Source organism: Myiozetetes cayanensis, unplaced genomic scaffold (assembly GCF_022539395.1).
Source record: "Myiozetetes cayanensis isolate MyiCay16 unplaced genomic scaffold, myiCay2020 scf495, whole genome shotgun sequence".
In the NCBI taxonomy this organism is placed as follows: Eukaryota; Metazoa; Chordata; class Aves; order Passeriformes; family Tyrannidae; genus Myiozetetes; species Myiozetetes cayanensis.
In genome coordinates this window covers 1-25,065 of record NW_026087737.1, presented here as the reverse complement: position 1 = coordinate 25,065, position 25,065 = coordinate 1, and the positions used below count along the sequence as shown (strand labels likewise).

General features: G+C 50.8%; 1 protein-coding gene and 1 long non-coding RNA gene across 2 annotated transcripts in view; both read right to left on the bottom strand.

Annotated features, from left to right (window-relative positions):
* The window catches only part of LOC126648355 (DNA (cytosine-5)-methyltransferase 1-like), a gene marked incomplete at its 5' end in the record, with an annotated part of 33,520 nt that extends 9,375 nt beyond the window's left edge, over window positions 1-24,145 (bottom strand). Inside the window, 13 exons of the mRNA XM_050331174.1 lie at window positions 1,088-1,229; window positions 4,613-4,895; window positions 7,617-7,751; window positions 9,611-9,701; window positions 11,944-12,136; window positions 15,767-15,988; window positions 19,412-19,585; window positions 20,715-20,848; window positions 21,601-21,802; window positions 21,877-21,992; window positions 22,337-22,484; window positions 22,576-22,673; window positions 23,789-24,145. Of these exons, the coding sequence (XP_050187131.1) occupies window positions 1,088-1,229; window positions 4,613-4,895; window positions 7,617-7,751; window positions 9,611-9,701; window positions 11,944-12,136; window positions 15,767-15,988; window positions 19,412-19,585; window positions 20,715-20,848; window positions 21,601-21,802; window positions 21,877-21,992; window positions 22,337-22,484; window positions 22,576-22,673; window positions 23,789-24,145 (2,295 nt within the window). The remainder of the gene's footprint in view (window positions 1-1,087; window positions 1,230-4,612; window positions 4,896-7,616; window positions 7,752-9,610; window positions 9,702-11,943; window positions 12,137-15,766; window positions 15,989-19,411; window positions 19,586-20,714; window positions 20,849-21,600; window positions 21,803-21,876; window positions 21,993-22,336; window positions 22,485-22,575; window positions 22,674-23,788) is intronic.
* LOC126648354 (uncharacterized) lies at window positions 1,829-4,586 on the bottom strand. Its single transcript, XR_007630788.1, has 3 exons — window positions 4,542-4,586; window positions 2,966-3,028; window positions 1,829-2,099 (listed from the first exon to the last, which is right to left on the bottom strand). It is a non-coding gene; the product is annotated as an uncharacterized LOC126648354 (long non-coding RNA).
* Window positions 24,146-25,065: the final 920 nt, after the last annotated feature.

Here is a 25,065-nt window from a genome sequence, read left to right as displayed (position 1 = left end):
TCCCCTCCAAAAATGGTTTTTTTTTCCCCCAAATTTCCCCCAAAATCCCCAAATTTCTTCCCCAAACCTCCAAATTTCCCCCAAACCCCCAAATTTCTCCTAAATCCCCCAAAATTTCCCCACCTGCAGCACCCGAAGGTGCACTGGGAGCCATGTGGACAAGGACCATTTCCCTCCAAAAATGGGGTTTTCCCCCTAAACCCCCAAATTTCTTCCCCAAACCCCCAAATTTCCCCCCAAACCCCCAAATTTCCCCCCAAAATCCCCAAATTTCCACCCCAAACCCCAAATTTCCCCTAAATCCCCAAATTCCCCCTAAACCCCCAAATTTCCACCCTAAATCCCCCAAAATTGCTCCCACCTGCAGCACCCTGAAGGTGCACCGAGAACCCATGAGGACAAGGACCATTTCCCTCCAAAAAGGGGTTTTTTCCCCAAATTTCCCCTAAATTCCCGAATTTCTCCCCTAAACCCCCAAATTTCCCCTAACCCCCAAAATTTCCCCTAAACCCCCAAATTTCCCCCAAACCCCAGAATTTCCCTAAATCCCCCAAAATGCCCCACCTGCAGCACCCGAAGGTGCACTGGGAGCCCATGTGGACAAGGACCATTTCCCCTCCACAAAAGGGTTTTTCCCCAAATTTCCCCCAAAATCCCCAAATTTCTTTCCCAAACCCCCAAATTTCTTCCCCAAACCCCCAAATTTCCCCCTAAACCCCAAATTTCCCCTAAACCTCCAAATTTCTTTCCCAAACCCCCAAATTTCCCCTAAACCCCCCCAAAATTCCCCCACCTGCAGCACCTCGAAGGTGCACTGGGAGCCCATGTGGACAAGGACCATTTCCCCTCCAAAAAAGGGGTTTTTTTCCCCCAAATTTCCCCCAAAATCCCCAAATTTCTTCCCCAACCCCCAAATTTCCCCTAAATCCCCAAATTTCCCCCAAAACCCCCACCTGCAGCACTCCGAAGGTGCACTGGTAGCCCATGAGGACAAGGACCATTTCCCCTCCACAAATGGGGCTTTTTTCCCCCCTAAACCCCCAAATTTCCCCCTAAATCCCCAAAATTCCCCCCAAAATTGCCCCACCTGCAGCACCCCGAAGGTGCACTGGTAGCCCATGCGGACGAGGCAGCGCAGGGTGAGTTTGAGCACCATGGAGCGCTTGAAGGACACGAAATTCCGGACGTTTTCCAGCAGGAAGAAGCGAGGTCGGTAATAATCACAGTAACTACCCAAAAAAAGAGAAATAAAACATCACAGGAGGGGTTGTGGGGGTCTCCCACCTCAAAAACACCCAAAAACAGGTGAAAAACCCCCCTTTTTTTGATCTCACCTGAAGATCTGGGGGTCTCCCACCCCAAAAACACCCAAAAACACCCCAAAACACCCCAAAACACCCAAAAAGAGGCGAAAAACACCCTTTTTTTAATCTCACCTGAGGATCTGGGGTTCTCCCACCACAAAAACACCCAAAAACACCCCAAAAACACCCCAAAACACCCAAAATTGGGTTGAAAACCCCCTTTTTTTGATCTCACCTGAGGATCTGGGGTTCTCCCACCCCAAAAACACCCAAAAACACCCAAAACCACCCAAAAACTCTCCTCTTTTTTGATCTCACCTGAGGATCTGGGGTTCTCCCACCCCAAAAACACCCAAAAATGAGTTGAAAACCCCTTTTTTTGATCTCACCTGAGGATCTGGGGGTCTCCTGCCCCAAAACCACACCAAAAATGGGTTGAAAACCCCCTTTTTTTGATCTCACTTGAGGATCTGGGGTTCTCCCACCCCAAAAACACCCAAAACTACCCAAAAACACCCCAAAACACACAAAAAAGAGGTGAAACACCCCCTTTTTTTGATCTCACCTGAGGATCTGGGGTTATCCCACCCCCAAAAACACTCAAATTTTTTTATCTTACCTGAGGATCTGGAGGTCTCCCACCCCAAAAACACCCAAAAACACCCAAATTTTTTGATCTCACCTGAGGATCTGGGGTTCTCCCACCCCAAAACACCCAAAAACACCAAAAAACCACCCAAAACCACCCAAAACCACCCAAAAACACCCAAAAACACCCAAATTTTTTGATCTCACCTGAGGATCTGGGGTTCTCCCACCCCAAAAACACCCAAAAACACCCAAAACCACCCAAAAACACTTTCTTTTTTTGATCTCACCTGAGGACCTGGGGTTCTCCCACCCCAAAAACACCCAAAAATGGGTTGAAAACCCCCTTTTTGATCTCACCTGAGGACCTGGGGTTCTCCCACCCCAAAAACACCCAAAAATGGGTTGAAAACCCCCCCTTTTTTGATCTCACCTGAGGATCTGGGGGTCTCCCATCCCAAAAACACCCAAAAATGGGTTGAAAACCCCCTTTTTTTGATCTCACCTGAGGACCTGGGGTTCTCCCACCCCAAAACCACCCAAAAAGAGGTGAAAACCCCCTTTTTGTGCCTCACCTGAGGAAGGAAACCACGAGGGAGTTCTTGAACTTGGAGTAGGTGCGGGAGTTGAAGCGGTTCATGCCGATGGAAAACCCCCCTTTTTTTTTGATCTCACCTGAGGGTCTGGGGTTCTCCCACCCCAGAAACACCCAAAAAAACCCTTTTTTTGATCTCACCTGAGGATCTGGGGGTCTCCCACCCCAAAAACACCCAAAAAACATCCAAAACCACCCAAAAACACTCAAATTTTTTGATCTCACCTGAAGATCTGGGGTTCTCCCACCCCAAAACCACCCAAAACCACCCAAAAAAGAGGTGAAAAACCCCCCTTTTTTTGATCTCACCTGAGGATCTGGGGTTCTCCCACCCCAAAACCACCCAAAAATGGGTCGAAAACCCCCTTTTTCTGCCTCACCTGAGGAAGGAGACCACGAGGGAGTTCTTGAACTTGGAGTAGGTGCGGGAGTTGAAGCGGTTCATGCCGATGGAAAAACCCCCTTTTTTTGATCTCACCTGAGGATCTGGGGTTCTCCCACCCCAAAAACACCCAAAAACACCCAAATTTTTTGGTCTCACCTGAGGATCTGGGGGTATCCCACCCCAAAAACACCCAAAACCACCCCAAAAATGGGTTGAAACACCCCTTTTTTTGATCTCACCTGAGGATCTGGGGGTCTCCCACCCCAAAACCACCCAAAAATGGGTTGAAAACCCCCCTTTTTTTGGTCTCACCTGAGGATCTGGGGGTCTCCCACCCCAAAAACACCCAAAAACACTCAAAAATGGGTCGAAAACCCCCCTTTTTTTGATCTCACCTGAGGATCTGGGGTTCTCCCACCCCAAAAACACCCAAAAATGGGTCGAAAACCCCCTTTTTCTGCCTCACCTGAGGAAGGAAACCACGAGGGAGTTCTTGAACTTGGAGTAGGTGCGGGAGTTGAAGCGGTTCATGCCGATGGAAAACCCCCCTTTTTTTGATCTCACCTGAGGATCTGGGGTTCTCCCACCCCAAAAACACCCAAAAACACCCAAAAACACCCAAAAACTCTCCTCTTTTTTGATCTCACCTGAGGATCTGGAGGTCTCCCACCCCAAAAACACCCGAAAACACCCAAAAAATGGGTTGAAACACCCCTTTTTTTGATCTCACCTGAGGATCTGGGGGTCTCCCACCCCAAAACTACCCAAAAATGGGTTGAAAACCCCCCTTTTTTTGGTCTCACCTGAGGATCTGGGGGTCTCCCACCCCAAAACACCCAAAAACACCCGAAAACACCCAAAATGGGTCGAAAACCCCCTTTTTGATCTCACCTGAGGATCTGGGGTTCTCCCACCCCAAAAACACCCAAAAATGGGTCGAAAACCCCCTTTTTCTGCCTCACCTGAGGAAGGAGACCACGAGGGAGTTCTTGAACTTGGAGTAGGTGCGGGAGTTAGGCAGTTCATGCCGATGGAAAACCCCCCTTTTTTTTGATCTCACTTGAGGATCTGGAGGTCTCCCACCCCAAAAACACCCAAAAACACCCAAATTTTTTGATCTCACCTGAGGATCTGGGGTTCTCCCACCCCAAAAACACCCAAAAATGGGTCGAAAACCCCCTTTTCTGCCTCACCTGAGGAAGGAAACCACGAGGGAGTTCTTGAACTTGGAGTAGGTGCGGGAGTTGAAGCGGTTCATGCCGATGGAAAACCCCCCTTTTTTTTTGATCTCACCTGAGGATCTGGGGTTCTCCCACCCCAGAAACACCCAAAAAAACCCTTTTTTTGATCTCACCTGAGGATCTGGGGGTCTCCCACCCCAAAAACACCCAAAAACACCCAAATTTTTTTGATCTCACCTGAAGATCTGGGGTTCTCCCACCCCAAAACCACCCAAAACCACCCAAAAAAGAGGTGAAAAACCCCCTTTTTTTGATCTCACCTGAGGATCTGGGGTTCTCCCACCCCAAAACCACCCAAAATGGGTTGAAAACCCCCTTTTTGTGCCTCACCTGAGGAAGGAGACGACGAGGGAGTTCTTGAACTTGGAGTAGGTGTGGGAGTTGAAGCGGTTCATGCCGATGGAAAACCCCCCTTTTTTTGGTCTCACCTGAGGATCTGGGGTTCTCCCACCCCAAAACCACCCAAAAATGGGTCGAAAACCCCCTTTTTCTGCCTCACCTGAGGAAGGAAACCACGAGGGAGTTCTTGAACTTGGAGTAGGTGCGGGAGTTGAAGCGGTTCATGCCGCTGAAGCCCTGGCAGGGGGGTCCCCCGCACAGCATCTCCACGTCCCCCTTCTGGGGCAGCTTCTGGCCCAGGGAGTTGGTCCTCTCGCCCCCCATCACCAGCTTGAGGAGGACGTTGCAGTCCTCGGTGAACACCGTGGCCCCGGGGTTGTTCAGGCGGAAGGCCTGGGCAGCTGGTTCCCACATTTCCACAGCCCACAGCGTCTCTGAGACTCCTGGGAGGGGGAAATTTGGGATATTGGGGGGTTTGGGGTCATCCAGGGGGGTTGGAAAGGAGTGGAGGGCACAGGGAAGCTGCCGGTGGTTCCCACATTTCCACCGCCCACAGCGTCTCTGAGACCCCTGGGAGGGGGAAATTTGGGATATCAGGGGGTTTGGGGTCATCCAAGGGGGTTGGAAAGAGTGGAGGGCGATGGAGGATCCCCAGCTCCCACATTTCCACCGCCCACAGCGTCTCTGACACCCCTGGGAGGGGGAAAAATGGGATATTGGGGGGTTTGGGGTCAGTGGGACACCTGGGAGGAGGAAAATTTGGGATATTGGGGGGTTTGGGGGGGTTATCCAGGGCTGGAGGGTGATAGGAAGGAGTGGAGGGCTCAGGGAAGGGGATGGAGGATCCCCAGCTCCCACATTTCCACAGCCCACAGCGTCTCTGAGACTCCTGGGAGGGGGAAAAAGTGGGATATTGGGGGGTTTGGGGGGGTTATCCAGGGCTGGAGGGTGATAGGAAGGGGGTGGAAAACAGGAGGAGGGGTTGGAGGGCACAGGAAGGGGCTGGAGGATCCCCAGCTCCCACATTTCCACCGCCCACAGCGTCTCTGAGACTCCTGGGAGGAAATTTGGGATATTGGGGGGTTTGGGGGGGTTATCCAGGGCTGGAGGATGATAGGAAGGGGATGGAGGATCCCCAGCTCCCACATTTCCACCGCCCACAGCGTCTCTGACACACCTGGGAGGGGGAAATTTGGGATATCAGGGGGTTTGGGGTCATCCAGGGGGGTTGGAAAGGAGTGGGGGCACGAGGAGAGGGCTGGAGGATCCCCAGCTCCCATTTCCGCCCACAGCGTCTCTGACACCCCTGGGAGGGGGAAATTTGGGATATTGGGGGGTTTGGGGGGGTTATCCAGGGCTGGAGGATGATAGGAAGGGGATGGAGGATCCCCAGCTCCCACATTTCCACCGCCCACAGCGTCTCTGACACACCTGGGAGGGGGGAAATGTGGGATATTGGGGGGTTTGGGGTCAGTGGGATATCAAATGGGGGAAATTTTGGGATATTGGGGGTTTGGGGTCAGTGGGATTTCACCTGGGAGGGGAAAAAATGGGATATTGGGGGGTTTGGGGTCATCCGGGGGGTTGGAAAGGGGGTGGAAAACAGGAGAAGGGTCTGGAGAAGGAGGAGAAGGGTTTGGAGAGCAGGAGAAGGGGCTGGAGAACATGGAAAAGGGTTTGGAGAACATGGAAAAGGGTTTGGAAAACATGGAAAAGGGTCTGGAGAGCAGGAGAAGGGTCTGGAGAGCAGGAAAAGGGGTTTGGAAAACATGGAAAAGGGTTTGGAGAGCAGGAAAAGGGTCTGGAAAACATGGAAAAGGGTTTGGAAAACATGGAAAAGGATTTGGAAAACATGGAGAAGGGTTTGGAGATGGAGGAGAAGGGTTTGGAAAACATGGAAAAGGGTCTGGAGAAGGAGGAGAAGGGGCTGGAGAACAAAAAAAGGGGTTTGGAAATCATGGAAAAGGGTCTGGAGAGTAGGAGAAGGCACTGAAGAACATGGAAAAGGGTTTGGAAAACGTGGAAAAGGGTTTGGAGAAGGAGGAGAAGAGTCTGGAGAAGGAGGAGAAGGGTTTGGAGAGCAGGAGAAGGGGCTGGAGAACATGGAAAAGGGTTTGGAGAACATGGAAAAGGGTTTGGAAAACATGGAAAAGGGTTTTGAAAACATGGAAAAGGCTTTGGAGAAGGAGGAGAAGGGGCTGGAGAAGGAGGAGAAGGGTCTGGAGAGCAGGAGAAGGGGCTGGAGAGCAGGAGAAGGGGCTGGAGAACATGGAAAAGGGGTTTGGAAATCATGGAAAAGGGTTTGGAGAAGGAGAAGGGGTTGGAGAACAAAAAAAGGGGTTTTGGAAAACATGGAAAAGGGGTTGGAGAGCAGGAAAAAGGGTTGTAGAACATGGAAAAGGGTCTGGAGAGCAGGAGAAGGGGCTGGAGAACAAAAAAAGGGGTTTGGAAATCATGGAAAAGGGTTTGGAGAACATGGAAAAGGGTCTGGAGAAGGAGGAGAAGAGGCTGGAGAACAAAAAAAGGGGTTTGGAAAACATGGAAAAGGGGTTGGAAAACATGGAAAAGGGTCTGGAGATGGAGAAGGGGCTGGAGAAGGAGGAGAAGGGGTTGGAGAACAAAAAAAGGGGTTTGGAGAACATGGAAAAGGGTTTGGAGAGCAGGAAAAAGGGTTGTAGAACATGGAAAAGGGGCTGGAGAGCAGGAGAAGGGGTTGGAAAACATGGAAAAGGGTTTGGAGAAGGAGGAGAAGGGTTTGGAAAATAAGCAGAAGGGTTTGGAGAGCAGGAGGAGGGTCTGGAGATGAAGGAGAAGGGGTTGGAGAACAAAAAAAGGGGTTTGGAAATCATGGAAAAGGGTTTGGAGAAGGAGGAGGAGGGGCTGGAGAGCAGGAAAAGGGTCTGGAGAGCAGGAAAAGGGTCTGGAGATGGAGGAGAAGGCACTGGAGAACAAAAAAAGGGGTTTGGAAAACATGGAAAAGGGTTTGGAAAACATGGAAAAGGGTCTGGAGAAGGAGGAGAAGGGACTGGAAGAGGAAAAGTCGGCACTCAAGCCCCTCGAGATCCTTTTCTTCCCCTCTCCCTCCCCCAATCCCAGCATTCCAGAGATTCCCAACAGCTTGGAATCCCCAAAAAAAAGATGGGAAGAGGAACCCCAGGACCCACCTGCCTGGTGGAAACCCTCGGAGAGGCCCCCACAGCCCGAGAACACGTCCAGGGTCCGCAGTTTGGGGGCTTTGGGCTCGGCCTCCTCCTCCTCCTCACCCCGCTCGGGGCTCGGGGCCTTCCCTTTGCCTTTCCCTGGAAAAACAAAATCCCAGGAAAAGCCATTCCCTCTTTTTTTTTTATCTCTCCCACCCCAATCCATCCATTCACTCAGCCAGCACCTCCCACCCCCTCCTTTTCCCACCCTTTTCCCAAAAAAAGGCCCTCTTTGTCCCCCCTATTTCCCATCCATCCCATCCCAAAGTTTGGGAAGAGCATTCCCAAAAATCTGATGGACACAGGAGGGGTCATTCCCTCTTTTTTCCCCCCCTTTTCCCCCCCTTTTTACCCCATTTTTCCTGAATTTTGGAAGAAGGGAAGCCCCTCCTTGTCCCCCCTTTTTCCCATCCATCCCATCCCAAAGTTTTGGGAAGAGAATTCCCAAAAATCTGATGGACACAGGGGGGGTCATTCCCTCTTTTTTCCCACCCTTTTTTCCCAAATTTTTGAAGAAGGAAACCCTTCATTTTCCTCCCTTTTTCCCATCCCCTCATCCCAAACTTTGGGAAGAGCATTCCCAAAAATCTGATGGACACAGGGGGGGTCATTCCCTCTTTTTTCCCCCCCTTTTTTCCCAAATTTTGGAAGAAGGAAGCCCCTCCTTGTCCCCTCCTTTTTCCCATCCCCTCCATCCCAAAGTTTGGGAAGAGCATTCCCAAAAATCTGATGGACACAGGGGGGGTCATTCCCTCTTTTTTCCCTCTTTTTTCCCATCCTTTTTACCCCATTTTTCCCAAATTTTGGAAGGGAAACCCCTCCTTGTCCTCCCTTTTTCCCCTCCCCTCATCCCAAAGTTTTGGGAAGAGCATTCCCAAAAATCTGATGGACACAGGGGGGGGTCATTCCCTCTTTTTTCCTCCCCTTTTCCCACCCTTTTCTTCCCCATTTTTCCCAAATTTTGGAAGGGAAGTCCCTCCTTGTCCCCCCTTTTTCCCATCCACCCTCATCCCAAAGTTTTGGGAAGAGCATTCCCAAAAAATTGATGGACACAGGGAGGGTCATTCCCTCTTTTTTCCCTCCTTTTTTCCCTCATTTTTCCCAAATTTTTTAAGAAGGGAAACCCCTCCTTGTCCCCCCTTTTTCCCATCCATCCTATCCCCTCATCCCAAAGTTTTGGGAAGAGCATTCCCAAAAATCTGATGGACACAGGGGGGGTCATTCCCTCTTTTTTCCCACCCTTTTCCCACTCTTTTTTCCCAAATTTTGGAAGGGAAGCCCCTCCTTGTCCTCCCTTTTTCCCATCCATCCCATCCCAAAGTTTGGGAAGAGCATTCCCAAAAATCTGATGGACACAGGGGGGGTCATTCCCTCTTTTTTCCCACCCTTTTTTCCCAAATTTTGGAAGGGAAACCCCTCCTTGTCCTCCCTTTTTCCCATCCATCCCATCCCAAAGTTTGGGAAGAGCATTCCCAAAAATCTGATGGACACAGGGGGGGTCATTCCCTCTTTTTTCCCTCTTTTTTCCCCCCCTTTTTTCCCCCATTTTTCCCAAATTTTTGAAGAAGGGAAGCCCCTCCTTGTCCCCCCTTTTTCCCTTCCTCCATCCCAAAGTTTGGGAAGAGCATTCCCAAAAATCTGATGGACACAGGGGGGGTCATTCCCTCTTTTTTCCCCCCCATTTTTCCCAAATTTCGGAAGGGAAGCCCCTCCTTGTCCCCCTTTTTCCCATCCCCTCATCCCAAACTTTGGGAAGAGCATTCCCAAAAATCTGCTGGACACAGGGGATGGGAATGGGATGACACAACAGAGGATTTTGGGATAGGGGGAGGTTTTGAGGGGTCAAATCCCTCGAGGATCATTCCAGGATCCCAAAAAAAGGGAGAATTCCGAGATTCCCGTTGGGAATTCCGGGATTTCTGTGGGATTGGGGTGGGGTGGGGGTTGGGATCCCTCACCTTTCCCTTTCCCTTTCCCTTTCCCTTTGTTCCCGGAGCTGCGGGCGTGGTTCGGGGGATCCTCGAAGCTCTTGGTCCTGGCGTTGTAAGCCTGGGGAAAAATGGGGGGAAAAATGGGGAAATTGGGGAAAAAAGGGGGGAAATAGGGGAAAAATGGGGGGAAATGGGGAAAAAAAGGGGGAAATGGGAAATAAAAAGGGGGAAAAAGGGGGGGAAGAAAGGGGAAAAAGGGGGGAAATGGGGAATAAAAAGAGAGGGATGAAAAGGGGAAAAAGGGGGAAAAATTGGGGGAAAATGAGGGAATAAAAAGGGGAAAAAAGGGGGGAAAAGGGGAAAAAAGGGGGGAAAAGGGGAAAAAGGGGAAAAGGGGAATAAAAAGGGGAAAAAGGGGGGGGAAAGGGAAAAAAGGGGAGGAAAAGGTGAAAAAAGGGAAAAAGGGGGAAAAAGGGGGAAAAAAAGGGAGTAGAAGCGGTCTGGGCCCCCCAGGGACACCTCCAGACCCCAAAATTCCCCCTCCAGCCCCCCAAATTCCCAAATTCCCCTCACCTCAAGGAAGTAGAAGCGGTCTGGGCCCCAAATTCCCCCTCCAGACCCCCAGGGACACCTCCAGGGACACCTCCAGCCCCCCAAATCCCCGATTTTCCCCTCACCTCGAGGAAGTAGAAGCGGTCTGGCCCCCCCAGGGACACCTCCAGCCCCCCAAATTCCCCCTCAGACCCCAAAATTCCCCTCAGACCCCGCAGGGACACCTCCAGGGACACCTCTAGCCCCCAAATTCCCCCTCCAGCCCCCCAAATTCCCCTCCAGACCCCAGGGACACCTCCAGGGACACCTCCAGCCCCCAAAATTCCCCTCCAGACCCCAAATTCCCCTCCAGCCCCCAAATTCCCCTCACCTCCGAGGAAGTAGAGCGGTCAGGCCCCCAAATTCCCAAATTCCCTCACCTCGAGGAAGTAGAAGCGGTCCAGGCCCCAGGGACACCTCCAGACCCCAAAATTCCCCCTCCAGACCCCAAAATTCCCCCTCCAGACCCCCAGGGACACATCCAGGGACACCTCCAGCCCCCCAAATCCCCAAATTCCCCTCACCTCGAGGAAGTAGAAGCGGTCTGGCCCCCAGGGACATCTCCAGCCCCCCAAATTCCCCCTCCAGACCCCCAAATTCCCTCACCTCGAGGAAGTAGAAGTGGTCTGGGCCCCAAATCCCCCTCCAGCCCCCAAATTCCCGGTTTTCCCTCACCTCGAGGAAGTAGAGCGGTCAAGGCCCCCAGGGACACCTCAGACCCAGATTCCCCCTCCAGTCCCCAAATTCCCCTCAGACCCCAAATTCCCCTCCAGACCCCAAAATTCCCCCTCCAGACCCCCAAATTCCCCCTCAGACTCCAAATTCCCCCTCCAGACCAAATTCCCCTCAGTCCCCAGGGACACCTCCAGGAACACCTCCAGCCCCTCAAATTCCCCCAGCCCCCAAATTCCCTCCTCACCTCGAGGAGTAGAAGCGGTCAGGGCTCCAAGATTCCCCTCCAGACCCCAAATTCCCCCTCCAGACCCCAAATTCCCCCTCCAGACCCCAAATCCCCCTCCAGACTCCAATTCCCTCACCTCGAGGAAGTAGAAGCGGTCTGGGCCCCCGAGACACCTCCAGGACCCCAAATTCCCCCTCCAGACCCCAGGGACACCTCCAGACCCCAAATTCCCCAAATTCCCCTCACCTCGAGGAAGTAGGCGGTCCAGGCCCCCAAATTCCCAATTTCCCCTCACCTCGAGGAAGTAGAAGCGGTCTGGGCCCCCAGGACACCTCCAGCCCCCAAATTCCCCTGCAGACCCCAAATTCCCTCTCAGACCCCAAATCCCCCTCCAGCCCCCAAATTCCCCCTCCAGCCCCCAAATCCCCGATTTTCCCCTCACCTCGAGGAAGTGAAGCGGTCAAGTCCCCAGGGACACCTCCAGACCCCAAATACCCCTCCAGCCCCCCAAATTCCCAATTTTCCCCTCACCTCAAGGAAGTAGAAGCAGTCTGGGCCCCCCAGGGACACCTCCAGACCCCAAATTCCCCCTCCAGACCCCAAAATTCCCCCTCCAGTCCCCAAACTCCTCAGCCCCCAAATTCCCAATTTCCCCCTCACCTCGAGGAAGTAGAAGTGGTCTGGGCCCCAAAATTCCCCCTCCAGACCCCCAGGGACACCTCCAGGGACACCTCCAGCCCCCCAAATTCCCGATTTTCCCCTCACCTCGAGGAAGTAGAAGCGGTCTGGCCCCCCAAATTCCCCTCCAGGCCCCCAAGAACACATCCAGGGACACCTCCAGCCCCCCAAATTCCCAAATTCCCCTCACCTCAAGGAAGTAGAAGCGGTCAGGCCCCCCCAGGGAGTACTCCTGGATGCTCTGGGCCAGGTCCTCCCCGTAGACCACCGAGCACTTTCCCTGCACGGCGCGGAACTCCACGGTGGCCTCCTCGTCGCTCCAGTAGAGCAGGTTGATGTCGGCGTGGTAGCCCGCCTTGGTGGACTTGTGGGTGTTCTCCGGCCTGGGAAAAGGGGAAAGGAATCAGAATTCCCAGGAAAAATCGACCCCAAATCGATGGGATTAAGGGAGAGGAAAATGTCCTGTTGGAGTTGGCTCCGTCCTTGTTTTTTCCTGGAGGTTCCCAGGGGTGACCCCAAAAAAAGAGGGGGTTTAGGGGGGTTAATGACAAAGAAGGGGCTCCAAAGAAATCCCAAAAAAAACCCCACATTCCTGGGATTAGGAAGGGGAAAATGTCCCACTGGTATCAGCTCTGTCAGGTTTTTCCTCAGAGGTTCAGAGGGGTGACCCCAAAAAATGAGGGGGTTTAGGGGGGTTAATGACAAAGAAGGGGCTCCAAAGAAATCCCAAGATATCCCAAAAAAAACCCCCAAATCGATGGGATTAAGGGAGGGGAAAATGTCCCGTTGGAGTTGGTTCCATCCGTGTTTTTTTCCTGGAGGTTCCCAGAGGTGACCCCCAAAAGAGGGGGTTTAGGGAGTTAATGACAAAGAAGGGTTCCAAAGAAATCCCAAAAAAACCCTCATTCCTGGGATTAGGAAGGGAAAATGTCCCACTGGTATCAGCTCTGGCAGGGTTTTTCCTCAGAGGTTCAAAGGGTGACCCCAAAAAAGGAGGTTTAGGGGGGTTAATGACAAAGAAGGGGCTCCAAAGAAATCCCAAGATATCCCAAAAAAAAAACCCTCATTCCTGGGATTAAGGGAAGGGGGAAAATGTCCTGTTGGAGTTGGTTCCGTCCGTGTTTTTTCCTGGAGGTTCAAAGGGGTGACCCCAAAAAATGAGGGGGTTTAGGGGGGTTAATGACAAAGAAGGGGTTCCAAAGAAATCCCAAGATATCCAAGAAAAACTCCCATATTCCTGGGATTAAGGGAAGGGGGAAAATGTCCTGTTGGAGTTGGTTCCGTCCGTGTTTTTTCCTGGAGGTTCAAAGGGGTGACCCCAAAAAATGAGGGGGTTTAGGGGGGTTAATGACAAAGAAGGGGTTCCAAAGAAATCCCAAAAAACCCCCAAATCCCTGGGATTAAGGGAAGAGGAAAATGTCCTGTGAGAGTCGGCTCTGTCCGTGTTTTTTCCTGGAGGTTCCCAGGGGTGACCCCCAAAAAATGAGGGGGTTTAGGGGGGTTAATGACAAAGAAGGGGCTCCAAAGAAATCCCAAGATATCCCAAAAAAAAAACCCTCATTCCTGGGATTAAGGGAGAGGAAAATGTCCTGTTGGAGTTGGCTCCGTCCTTGTTTTTTCCTGGAGGTTCCCAGGGGTGACCCCAAAAAATGAGGGGGTTTAGGGGGTTAATGATAAAAAAGGGGTTCCAAAGAAATCCCAAAAAAACCCCCACATTCCTGGGATTAGGAAGGGGAAAATGTCCCACTGGTATCAGCTCTGTCAGGTTTTTCCTCAGAGGTTCAGAGGGGTGACCCCAAAAAATGAGGGGGTTTAGGGGGGTTAATGACAAAGAAGGGGTTCCAAAGAAATCCCAAGATATCCCAAAAAAAACCCCCAAATCGATGGGATTAAGGGAGGGGAAAATGTCCCGTTGGAGTTGGTTCCATCCGTGTTTTTTCCTGGAGGTTCCCAGGGGTGACCCCCCAAAAAAAAGGGGGGTTTAGGGGGGTTAATGACAAAGAAGGGGTTCCAAAGAAATCCCAAAAAAAACCCCACATTCCTGGGATTAGGAAGGGGAAAATGTCCCACTGGTATCAGCTCTGTCAGTGTTTTTTCCTCCGGAGGTTCAAAGGGGTGACCCCCAAAGAGGGGGGGTTTAGGGGGGTTAATGACAAAGAAGGGGCTCCAAAGAAATCCCAAGATATCCCAAAAAAAAAACCCTCATTCCTGGGATTAAGGGAAGGGGGAAAATGTCCTGTTGGAGTCGGTTCCGTCCGTGTTTTTTCCTGGAAGTTCCCAGGGGTGACCCCCAAAAAAAAGGGGGGGTTTAGGGGGGTTAATGACAAAGAAGGGGTTCCAAAGAAATCCCAAAAAAAACCCCACATCCCTGGGATTAGGAAGGGGAAAATGTCCCACTGGTATCAGCTCTGTCAGGTTTTTCCTCAGAGGTTCAAAGGGGCGACCCCAAAAAAGGGGGGGTTTTAGGGGGGTTAATGACAAAGAAGGGGTTCGAAAGAAATCCCAAGATATCCCAAAAAAAACCCCAAAACCCCTTGGAATCTCCCTCCCATCTCACCTGTAGAACTTGTAGATGTTGATCTCGACGTCAGCTGAGTCTCCAATTCCCAGCTCTGCCCAAACCCTCGTCAATTTTTGGAGGACCTCCCCATTTTTTTGGACCCTCCAATGACTCAGCCCCCCAAAACCTCTTGGAATCCCCCCCCATCTCACCTGTAGAACTTGTAGACGCTGATCTTGACGTCGGCTGAGTCTCCAATTCCCAGCTCTGCTCACAACAGAGCCCAAACCTCATTAATTCTGGGAGGAGTTCCCCATTTTTTTGGACCCTCCAATAACTCAACCCCCCAAAACCTCTGTAAATTCCACCCCATCTCACCTGTAGAACTTGTTGATCTTGACATCAGCTGAGTCTCCAATTCCCAGCTCTGCCCAAACCCTCACCCATTTTGGGAGGATTTCCCCAATTTTTTGGACCCTCCAATTGACTCAGCCCCCCAAAACCCCTTGGAATCCCCTCCCATCTCACCTGTAGAACTTGTAGACGTTGATCTTGACGTCAGCTGAGTCTCCAATTCCCAGCTCTGTTCACACCAGAGCCCAAACCTCATTAATTCTGGGAGGATTTCCCCATTTTTTTGGACTCCTCCAACCACTCAGAGCTTTCCCAGCCCCCAAAATCCCTGTAAATTCCACCCCCATCTCACCTGTAGAACTTGTAGATGCTGATCTTGACGTCGGCTGAGTCTCCAATTCCCAGCTCTGCCCAAACCCTCACTCATTTTGGGAGGATTTCCCCATTTTTTTGGACCCTCCAACCACTCAACCCCCCAAAACCCCTTGGAATCTCCCCCCATCTCACCTGTAGAACTTGTAGACGTTGATCTTGACGTCAGCTGAGTCTCCAATTCCCAGCTCTGCTCACACCAGAGCCCAAACCTCAACAATTTTGGGAGGATTTCCCCATTTCTTTGGACCCCTCCAACCACTCAGAGCTTTCCCAGCCCCCCAAAATCCCTGGAAATCCCCCCCATCTCACCTGTAGAACTTGTAGATGTTGATCTTGACGTCAGCTGAGTCTCCAATTCCCAGCTCTGCTCACATCAGAGCCCAAACCTCACCCATTCTGGGAGGATTTCCCCATTTTTTTGGACCCTCCAACCACTCAACCCCCCAAAACCTCTGTAAATTCTCCCCCCATCTCACCTGTAGAACTTGTAGATGTTGATCTTGACGTCAGCTGAGTCTCCAATTCCCAGCTCTGCCCAAACCCCCACCCATTTTGGGAGGATTTCCCCATTTTTTTGGACCCTCCAACCACTCAGCCCCCAAAATCCCTGTAAATCCCCCCATCTCACCTGTAGAACTTGTAGATGTTGATCTCGACGTCGGCTGAGTCTCCAATTCCCAGCTCTGCCCAAACCCTCACCCATTTTGGGAGGATTTCCCCATTTTTTTGGACCCTCCAACAACTCAACCCCCCAAAACCCCTTGGAATCTCCACCCCATCTCACCTGTAGAACTTGTAGACGCTGATCTTGATGTCGGCCTCGTTGGGTTTGCCGTTGCTGCGGAGGCTGCAGAAGATGCCCTTGATCCTCCCCACGCGGAAGGGCTCGGGGGCGTCCAGGTTGCTGCCCTTGATGTACTCCGAGTATTTCCTGTAGTGCTCGGGGTGCAGCTCCTCGTCCACAGCCTCCTTCTTGGGCCTCTTGGCCGGGCTGGCCGGTTTCACGCTGAAAACTGGGAAAACAAGGGAAAAGGTAAAAAATACAAAATCCTCGTCCACAGCCTCCTTCTTGGGCCTCTTGGCCGGGCTGGCCGGTTTGACGCTGGGAAATCGGGGGAAAAACAAGGGGAAAATGGTCAAAAAAAATACAAAATCCTCGTCCACCGCCTCCTTCTTGGGCCTCTTGGCCGGGCTGGCCGGTTTCACGCTGGGAAATCGGGGAAAAACAGAGGGAAAAGGTAAAAAAAATACAAAATCCTCGTCCACTGCCTCCTTCTTGGGCCTCTTGGCCGGGCTGGCCGGTTTCACGCTGAAAATCGGGGGAAAAACAAGGGGAAAATGGTAAAAAAAATACAAAATCCTCGTCCACCGCCTCCTTCTTGGGCCTCTTGGCCGGGCTGGCCGGTTTCACGCTGGGAAATCGGGGGAAAAACAGGGGGAAAATGGTAAAAAAAAATACAAAATCCTCGTCCACCGCCTCCTTCTTGGGCCTCTTGGCCGGGCTGGCCGGTTTCACGCTGGGAAATCGGGGAAAACAGGGGAAAAGGTAAAAAAATACAAAATCCTCGTCCACCGCCTCCTTCTTGGGCCTCTTGGCCGGGCTGGCCGGTTTCACGCTGGGAAATGGGGGAAAACAGGGGAAAATGGTAAAAAATACAAAATCCTCGTCCACCGCCTCCTTCTTGGGCCTCTTGGCCGGGCTGGCCGGTTTCTCACGCTGGGAAATCGGGAAAAACAAGGGAAAATGGTCAAAAAATACAAAATCTCGTCCACCGCCTCCTTCTTGGGCCTCTTGGCCGGGCTGGCGGTTTCACGCTGGGAAATGGGGGAAAACAGGGGAAAATGGTCAAAAAATACAAAATCCTCGTCCACCGCCTCCTTCTTGGGCCTCTTGGCCGGGCTGGCCGGTTTGACGCTGGGAAATCGGGAGAAAAACAAGGGGAAAATGGTCAAAAAAATACAAAATCCTCGTCCACCGCCTCCTTCTTGGGCCTCTTGGCCGGGCTGGCCGGTTTCACGCTGGGAAATCGGGGGAAAAACAGAGGGAAAATGGTCAAAAAAAATACAAAATCCTCGTCCACCGCCTCCTTCTTGGGCCTCTTGGCCGGGCTGGCGGTTTCACGCTGGGAAATTGGGGGAAAAACAGGGGAAAATGGTCAAAAAATACAAAATCTCGTCCACCGCCTCCTTCTTGGGCCTCTTGGCCGGGCTGGCCGGTTTCACGCTGGGAAATCGGGGGAAAAACAGGGGGAAAATGGTCAAAAAAATACAAAATCCTCGTCCACCGCCTCCTTCTTGGGCCTCTTGGCCGGGCTGGCGGTTTGACGCTGGGAAATCGGGGAAAAACAAGGGAAAATGGTCAAAAAAATACAAAATCCTCGTCCACCGCCTCCTTCTTGGGCCTCTTGGCCGGGCTGGCCGGTTTCACGCTGGGAAATTGGGGGAAAAACAGGGGGAAAAGGTAAAAAAAAAATACAAAATCCTCGTCCACCGCCTCCTTCTTGGGCCTCTTGGCCGGGCTGGCCGGTTTCACGCTGGGAAATCGGGGGAAAAACAGGGGGAAAAGGTAAAAAAAAATACAAAATCCTCGTCCACCGCCTCCTTCTTGGGCCTCTTGGCCGGGCTGGCCGGTTTGACGCTGGGAAATCGGGGGAAAAACAGGGGGAAAATGGTCAAAAAAATACAAAATCCTCGTCCACCGCCTCCTTCTTGGGCCTCTTGGCCGGGCTGGCCGGTTTCACGCTGGGAAATCGGGGGAAAAACAGGGGAAAAGGTAAAAAAACCACAAAAAAATAACACAACCCCCTCTTGGGTTGAGTCCCCGAATCCTTTAGGGGTGGAATGTTGAGGTATCCGACACGAAAAGGGTGGTGGGGGCGTCACAAGGGACAGATTTGGACCCTCAGGGACAAATCCGGAGCCTCAGGGACAAATCCAGACCCTCAGGGACAAGTCCAGACCCTCAGGGACGAGTCCAGACCCTCAGGGACAAATCCAGACCCTCAGGGACAAATCCAGACCCTCAGAGACAAATCCAGACCCTCAGGGACAAATTCAGACCCTCAAGGACAAATTCAGACCCTCAGGGACGAATCCAGACCTTCAGGGACAAATCCAGACCCTCAAGGACAAATCCAGACCCTCAAGGACAAGTCCAGACCCTCAGGGACAAATCCAGACCCTCAGGGACAAATCCAGACCCTCAGGGACAAATCCAGACCCTCAGGGACAAATCCAGACCCTCAGAGACAAATCCAGACCCTCAAGGACAAATCCAGACCCTCAGGGACAAATCCAGACCCTCAGGGACAAATCCAGACCCTCAGGGACAAATCCAGACCCTCAGGGACGAATTTGGACCCTCAGGGATGAATCCAGATCTCAATTTTTAAAGGAACACCCTCATTTTTACAAGAACACCCTCATTTTTACAGGAACACCTTCACCTTTATAGAAACACCCTCATTTTCATAGGAACACCCTCATTTTTATAGGAACACTCTCTTTTTTATAGGAACACCCTCATTTTTACAGGAACACCCTCATTTTTATAGGAACACCCTCCTTTTTACAAGAACACCCTCCTTTTACAGGAACACCCTCCTTTTCATAGGAACACCCTCACTTTTATAGGAACACCCTCATTTTTATAGAAACACTTCCATTTTTACAGGAACACCCTCCTTTTTATAGGAACACCCTCATCTTTATAGGAACACCCTCATTTTTACAGGAACACCCTCACTTTTATAGGAACACCCTCATTTTTACAGGGACACCCTCATTTTTATAGGAACACCCTCATTTTTACAGGAACACCCTCATTTTTATAGGAACACCCTCATTTTTACAGGAACACCCTCATTTCCATAGGGACACCCTCATTTTTATAGGAACACCCTCATTTTTTGGGGTTGGGTTAAAAAACCTCCATTTTTATATGAAACACCCTCATTTTTACAGGAACACCCTCATTTTTATAGGAACACCTTCCTTTTTACAGGAACACCTTCACCTTTACAGCAACACCCTCATTTTTTGGGGTTGGGTTAAAAAACCTCCATTTTTATAGGAACACCCTCATTTTTATAGGAACACTTCCATTTTTACAGGAACACCCTCATTTTTTGGGGTTGGGTTAAAAAACCTCAATTTTTATAGGAACACCCTCATTTTTTGGGGTTGGGTTAAAAAACCTCCTTTTCACAGGAACACCCTCCTTTTTACAAGAACACCCTCATTTTCACAAGAACCCCCTCATTTTCACATCAACCCCCTCCTCTTCACACCAACCCCCTCCACTTCCCCCCCATCTTCGCCACTTTCCACCCTCCCCCTCCCCATTTACCCCTCCGATCCACCACCCCAAACCTCCACCTTTTCCCCCCCAAACCCCACAGCCTTTTGGGATTTATTTTTCCCCACCAACCTGAAGGAGAAGGCCTCGGGCAGGAGGTAGACCCCGTCCCCCACGCGGTAGCGGACGCCGTTCTTGGTGGCCGAGCCGTAAAAAATCTTCCCGTCCTCCTCCCCCAAGGGCTCGGCCACCCTGGGGATCTCCTTGTGCCTCACCTCGTCCAGGCGGGCGCAGCTCAGGCAGAACCTGCAGCAAGAAGGATTTTAAAAGGGTTTGGGTAGGGAAAAAATCAGAAAAAAATAAAAAAAAAAAAAGGGGTTTTCTGAAGGCAAAATTACAAAATTATCTTATATCCTTATCTCCTTATCTTATAGCCTTATCTCCTTATCTTATATCATTATCTCCTTATCTTATATCTTTATCTCCTTATCTTATATCCATATCTCCTTATCTTATAGCCTTATCTCCTTATCTTATATCATTATCTCCTTATCTTATATCATTATCTCCTTATCTTATATCTTTATATCCTTATTTTATATCCTTATCTCCTTATCTTATATCCTTATCTCCTTATCTTATATCCTTATCTCCTTATCTTATATCTTTATCTCCTTATCTTATATCCTTATATCCTTATCTCCTTATCTTATATCCTTATCTCCTTATCTTATATCCTTATCTCCTTATTTTATATCCTTATAAATAAATTATTATTATTACTATTACTATTATTATTTTTAATAGTAATAATAGTAATAATATTTTATTATTATTTTATTATTAATTATATTATATATTATAATATATTATTATTTTTAATATATTTTAATATATAATTATTAATTATGTATATAATTATATATTTTATATATTTTTAAGTATATATATAAATATATATAAATTATATATAAATATATATTTAATTATATATAATTATATATTTTAATATATAATTATTAATTATACATAATTATATATTATATATATAATTAATTATATATAAATATACATACAAATTATACATAAATATATATTTAATTATATATAATTATATATTTTAATATATAATTATTAATTATATCTAATTATATATTTTTATATATATTTAATTATATATATAAATATATATATAAATTATATAAACGTATATATTTTTAATTATATATACAATTACACATTTTAATATACAATTACTTTTCCCAGCAACAGCTTGAAGGACTTCCCAACCTCTCAATCACCACCTCACTCTTTTAAAGCCATAAAACCCCTCATCTCTAAATACCTTTTTTTTTTCTTAATACACCTGCCTTTTAGGGCATTTTATAAATAAAATTATAAATAAAATAAATAAAAGGAAGGGTTTGTGCCTCACTTGTACTTGTTGTCGTCGGCGGGGCGGGCGTCGGGCGGGCTCTCGAAGCGCGCGTACTCCTGGTCGTACCACAGCTGGTAGAAGTAGGTGCTGCCGTCGTCCTCCACCGCCTTCACCTCCATGTCCTGCCCTCCCTGCTGCCAAAAATGGGGAGGGGGATCAGAGTTTGGGATGTTGGGATGGTGGAATTTTAAGGGGGGGGTTGGAAGGGAGTTCCGAGACCACCGAGCCCTGATGTGGTTATGGGATCATCGCCCTCAGTGCCGCTCAAAAAAGGGTTAATTTTATCCTCTAAACCCACCCTTACCCCCTGTATTTCATTCACTGTAAGTTGGACTTTTAAAAGAAGGTTTTGTTCTGTATTAGGAGCATTGGACCCTAAAGGAACCACAACAAACACTGAACAAAGAACTCAACACACATAAAAATCATCCAGAGGAGCCAAGGTAGACATTTGGAATAGGTAAAGTAGGTCTAGAGTCAAAGGTTTTCTTCAAACCTGGATGATCAGAACAATGGATAGAACAAAAATGATCAAGGATGTCACCCGAGGGAGATGAGGAGGAAAATGCAGACCCCAGGAACTCCCACCAAAATATTCCTCAAAACTGGACACAAAGCTCAAAAAGGGACTCAAAACTGACCTGAAGGACCCAAAACTGGACCTGAAGGACCCAAAACTGGACACAAAACCCGAGGTTTGGCTGAGAACAGCCCAAGAATCCCTTCCCTGCTCGTGTTCCCACCGATCCCGATCCATGCCATGATCCACCATCCCTCTTGTCCCACCTGGGCTCGTGTTCAGGGTGTGGGGGGGATCATCACCATCACCATCACCATCACCATCATCACCATCACCATCATCACCACCACGACCCTCACCCACCTCCATGGCCCAGCTCTCGGAGGGCGCCTTGTAGACCACGTTGACCTTGCCGTGGATGTAGGAGAGCTGCATGTCCTCGCACTCGTCCACCAGGAAGAGCTCCAGAGGGTCCGAGGTGGCCCCCAGCACCGTGTCCGAGCCCGGGCAGAACCAGTGCGCGTGGAACATCTGCCCGCTGCTGTCCTCCCACATGGCTGTCACCCTGGGGAGGGGGACAGGAACTTGGGGACATCCAGAAATGTCCCCTGGGTAGGGGGGAGAGGGAGGGGCACCCACCTGGCCAGGTAGAGGGGCTTGGTGGGGTCGTCGGGGCTGACGGAGACGCAGTCGCCGACCTCCAGCGTCTCCGAGTCGATGCAGACGCGCTGGTAGTAATCCTTCTTGCCATCCCTCTGGGGGGGGAAAGGGGGGTCAGGAGGAGGAAAGGGGGGTCCTGCCTGGCCTGGTCTGGGTGGGCTCTCCCTCCTGGATGGGCTCTGTCACCTGGATGGGTTCCCTCACCCATGAGATCCACCTTTGGTGTCACCTGGATGGGGTTCCCTCACCTGGAGATGTTCTCTCACCTTTGATGGGTTCCCCTTAGTTTGGTCTCACCTGGATGGGTTCCCTCACCTTTATGGGCTCCCCCACCCACAAAATCCACCTCTGGTGTCACCTGGATGGGGTTCCCTCACCTGGATGGGGTTCCCTCACCTTTAAGGACTCCCCCACCCACAAAATCCACCTCTGGCCTCACCTTGACGGGCTCCCCCACCCAGCAGATCCGACTCTTGTTCTGCTTCTTCTTCCTGCCCTGGAGCATCTTCTTGGGCGAGGGCACCTCGGGGACGTTGTCGTCGACCTCCTCGTCCTCATCTGCCTCCTCACGGCCAGTGTTGGGACACCTGGGCACGGATTGGGGGTGGGAAAGTCACCAGAGAGCCCCCCAGGGAGGGGGACAAGGGGATGGGATGTTGGGGGGTGGGACATGGTCACCTCCTCTGCAGGCAGGCCTGCTTGCTCCTCCCGCTGCCCCCGAACTTCACCATGTTCTGGCAGGCCTTGCACTTGCCACACTCGGGCTGTTGGCACACCTGGGGTGGGCACAGGGGGGGTGGGGGTGAGGCTGTCACGGTGTCACCCCCACCAGGGAGCGGGGTGGGGCCTCTGGGAGGGACCCAGGGAGTGACTGGGGTGGTTGGGGTTGAACTTTGAGATCCCAACATTGAACACCAGGAGGGGTGGGGTTGATTGGTCAAGGTTGGGATTGACCCCCAAGACCAACCAGTCCAACCCAGGACAGGAGGTTGATGCTGATCAAGGTTGGGATTGACCTTCAAACCAACCAGTCCAACCCAGGAGGGGTTAATTTGGTTGGTCAAGGTTGGGATTGACCCCCAAGATCCACCATTGAACCCCAGGATGGGTGGGGTTGGTTGGTCAAGGTTGGGATTGACCTTCAGGACCGACCAGTCCAAGCCAGGACAGGAGGTTGATGCTGATCAAGGTTGGGACTGACCTTCAAGACCAACCAGTCCAACCCAGGAGGGGTTAATTTGGTTGGTCAAGGTTGGGATTGACCTTCAAGACCGACCAGTCCAACCCAGGAGGGGTTAATTTGGTTGGTCAGGGTTGGGATTGACCTTCAAGATCCACCATTGAACCCCAGGATGGGGTAATTTGGTTGGTCAAGGTTGGGATTGACCTCCAAGATACACCCCAGGATGGGTGGGGTTGGTTGGTCAAGGTTGGGATTGACCTTTAGGACCGACCAGTCCAACCCAGGAGGGGTTAATTTGGTTGGTCAAGGTTGGGATTGACCTTCAAGATCCACCACTGAACCCCAGGATGAGTAAATTTGGTTGGTCAAGGTTGGGATTGACCTTCAGGACTGACCAGTCCAACCCAGGATAGGTTAATTTGGTTGACCAAGGTTGGGATTGACCTCCAAGCCCAACCAGTCCAACCCAGGACAAGAGGTTGATGCTGACCAAGGTTGGAAAAGCTCTCCAAGCCCGACCAGCCCAACCCAGGACAGGAGGTGGACGAAGGTCCTTGACCAATTTTGCTTAACCAAGGTTGGAAAACCCCTCCAAGCCCAACCACCACCACCACCCTCCCCCCAAAAAAACCCCCCATCTCCAGGGATGTGACCTCCCCGTGGGACGGCCCCACCACCCCCTCCCACCAGCGGCACCGGCACCGGCACCTCGCAGACGCCGCAGCGCCGGCGCTTGGTGGAGTTCTCCTTGTCCTCCTCGCGCTCGTCCTTCTCGATCTGCTCCGAGAAGAAGGTGTCGAAGATGTGGTACACCAGCTTGGTGGTGGTGGCCTTGGTGGGCCCCCGCTCCTTGTCGATGCGCGTGGGGTGCCGGATGGCCTGGCGCCGAACGGCCCGCCTGGGGACACGGGCACGGCGCTCAGCCCACGCTTTTGGGTGGGCTTTCCAAATTTTGGGAGGGTTTTCCCCGGTTTTGGGAGGGTTTTCCTGGTTTTGGGAGGGTTTTCCCAAGTTTGGGAGAGTTCTCTTAATTTTAAGAAGAGTTTTCCCAGTTTTGGGAGGGTTCTTTTAATTTTAAGAAGGGTTTTACCACTTTTGGGAGGGTTTTCCCAAGTTTGGGAGGGTTTTCCAAATTTTGGGAGAGTTCTCTTAATTTTAAGAAGGGTTTTCCCAGTTTTGGGAAAGTTTTCCTACTTTTGGGAGGGTTTTCCCAGTTTTGGGAGGGTTTTCCTGGTTTTGGGAGGGTTTTCCTGGTTTTGGGAGAGTTCTCCTAATTTTAGGAGAGTTTTCCCGGTTTTGGGAGGGTTTTCCCGGTTTTGGGAGGATTCTCTTAATTTAATAACTCAACCCTCAACCCAACCATCAACCCAACCCCCAACTCAACCCAACCCTCAACCCGCAACTCCCAACCATCAACCCAACTCTCAATTCAACCCTCAACTCAACTCAACCCAACCCTCAACACAACCCACAACCATCAACCCAAACTCCAACCCAACCATCAACCCAACCCTCAACCGAACCTCCAACCCAACCCTCAACCCCCAACTCAACCCTCAACTCAACCCTCAACTCAACCCAACCCCCAACCCAACCCAACCCTCAACCTCCAACTCAACCCTCAACTCAACCCCAACTCAACCCAACCCCCAACCCAATCCTCAACCCAACCCTCAATTCAACCCCCAACCCAACCATCAACCATCAACCCAACCCTCAATTCAACCCCCAACCCAACCATCAACCATCAACCCAACCCTCAATTCAACCCCCAACCCAACCATCAACCATCAACCCAACCCCCAACTCAACCCAACCCTCAACCCCCAACCCAACCCATCAACCCCCAACCCAACCATCCCTAAGCCCAACTCAACCCAACCTCAATTCAACCTCAACCCAACCATCAACCCAAACCCCAACTCAACCCAACCCTCAATTCAACTCAGCCCAACCCCAACTCAACCCAACCTCAACACCCAACC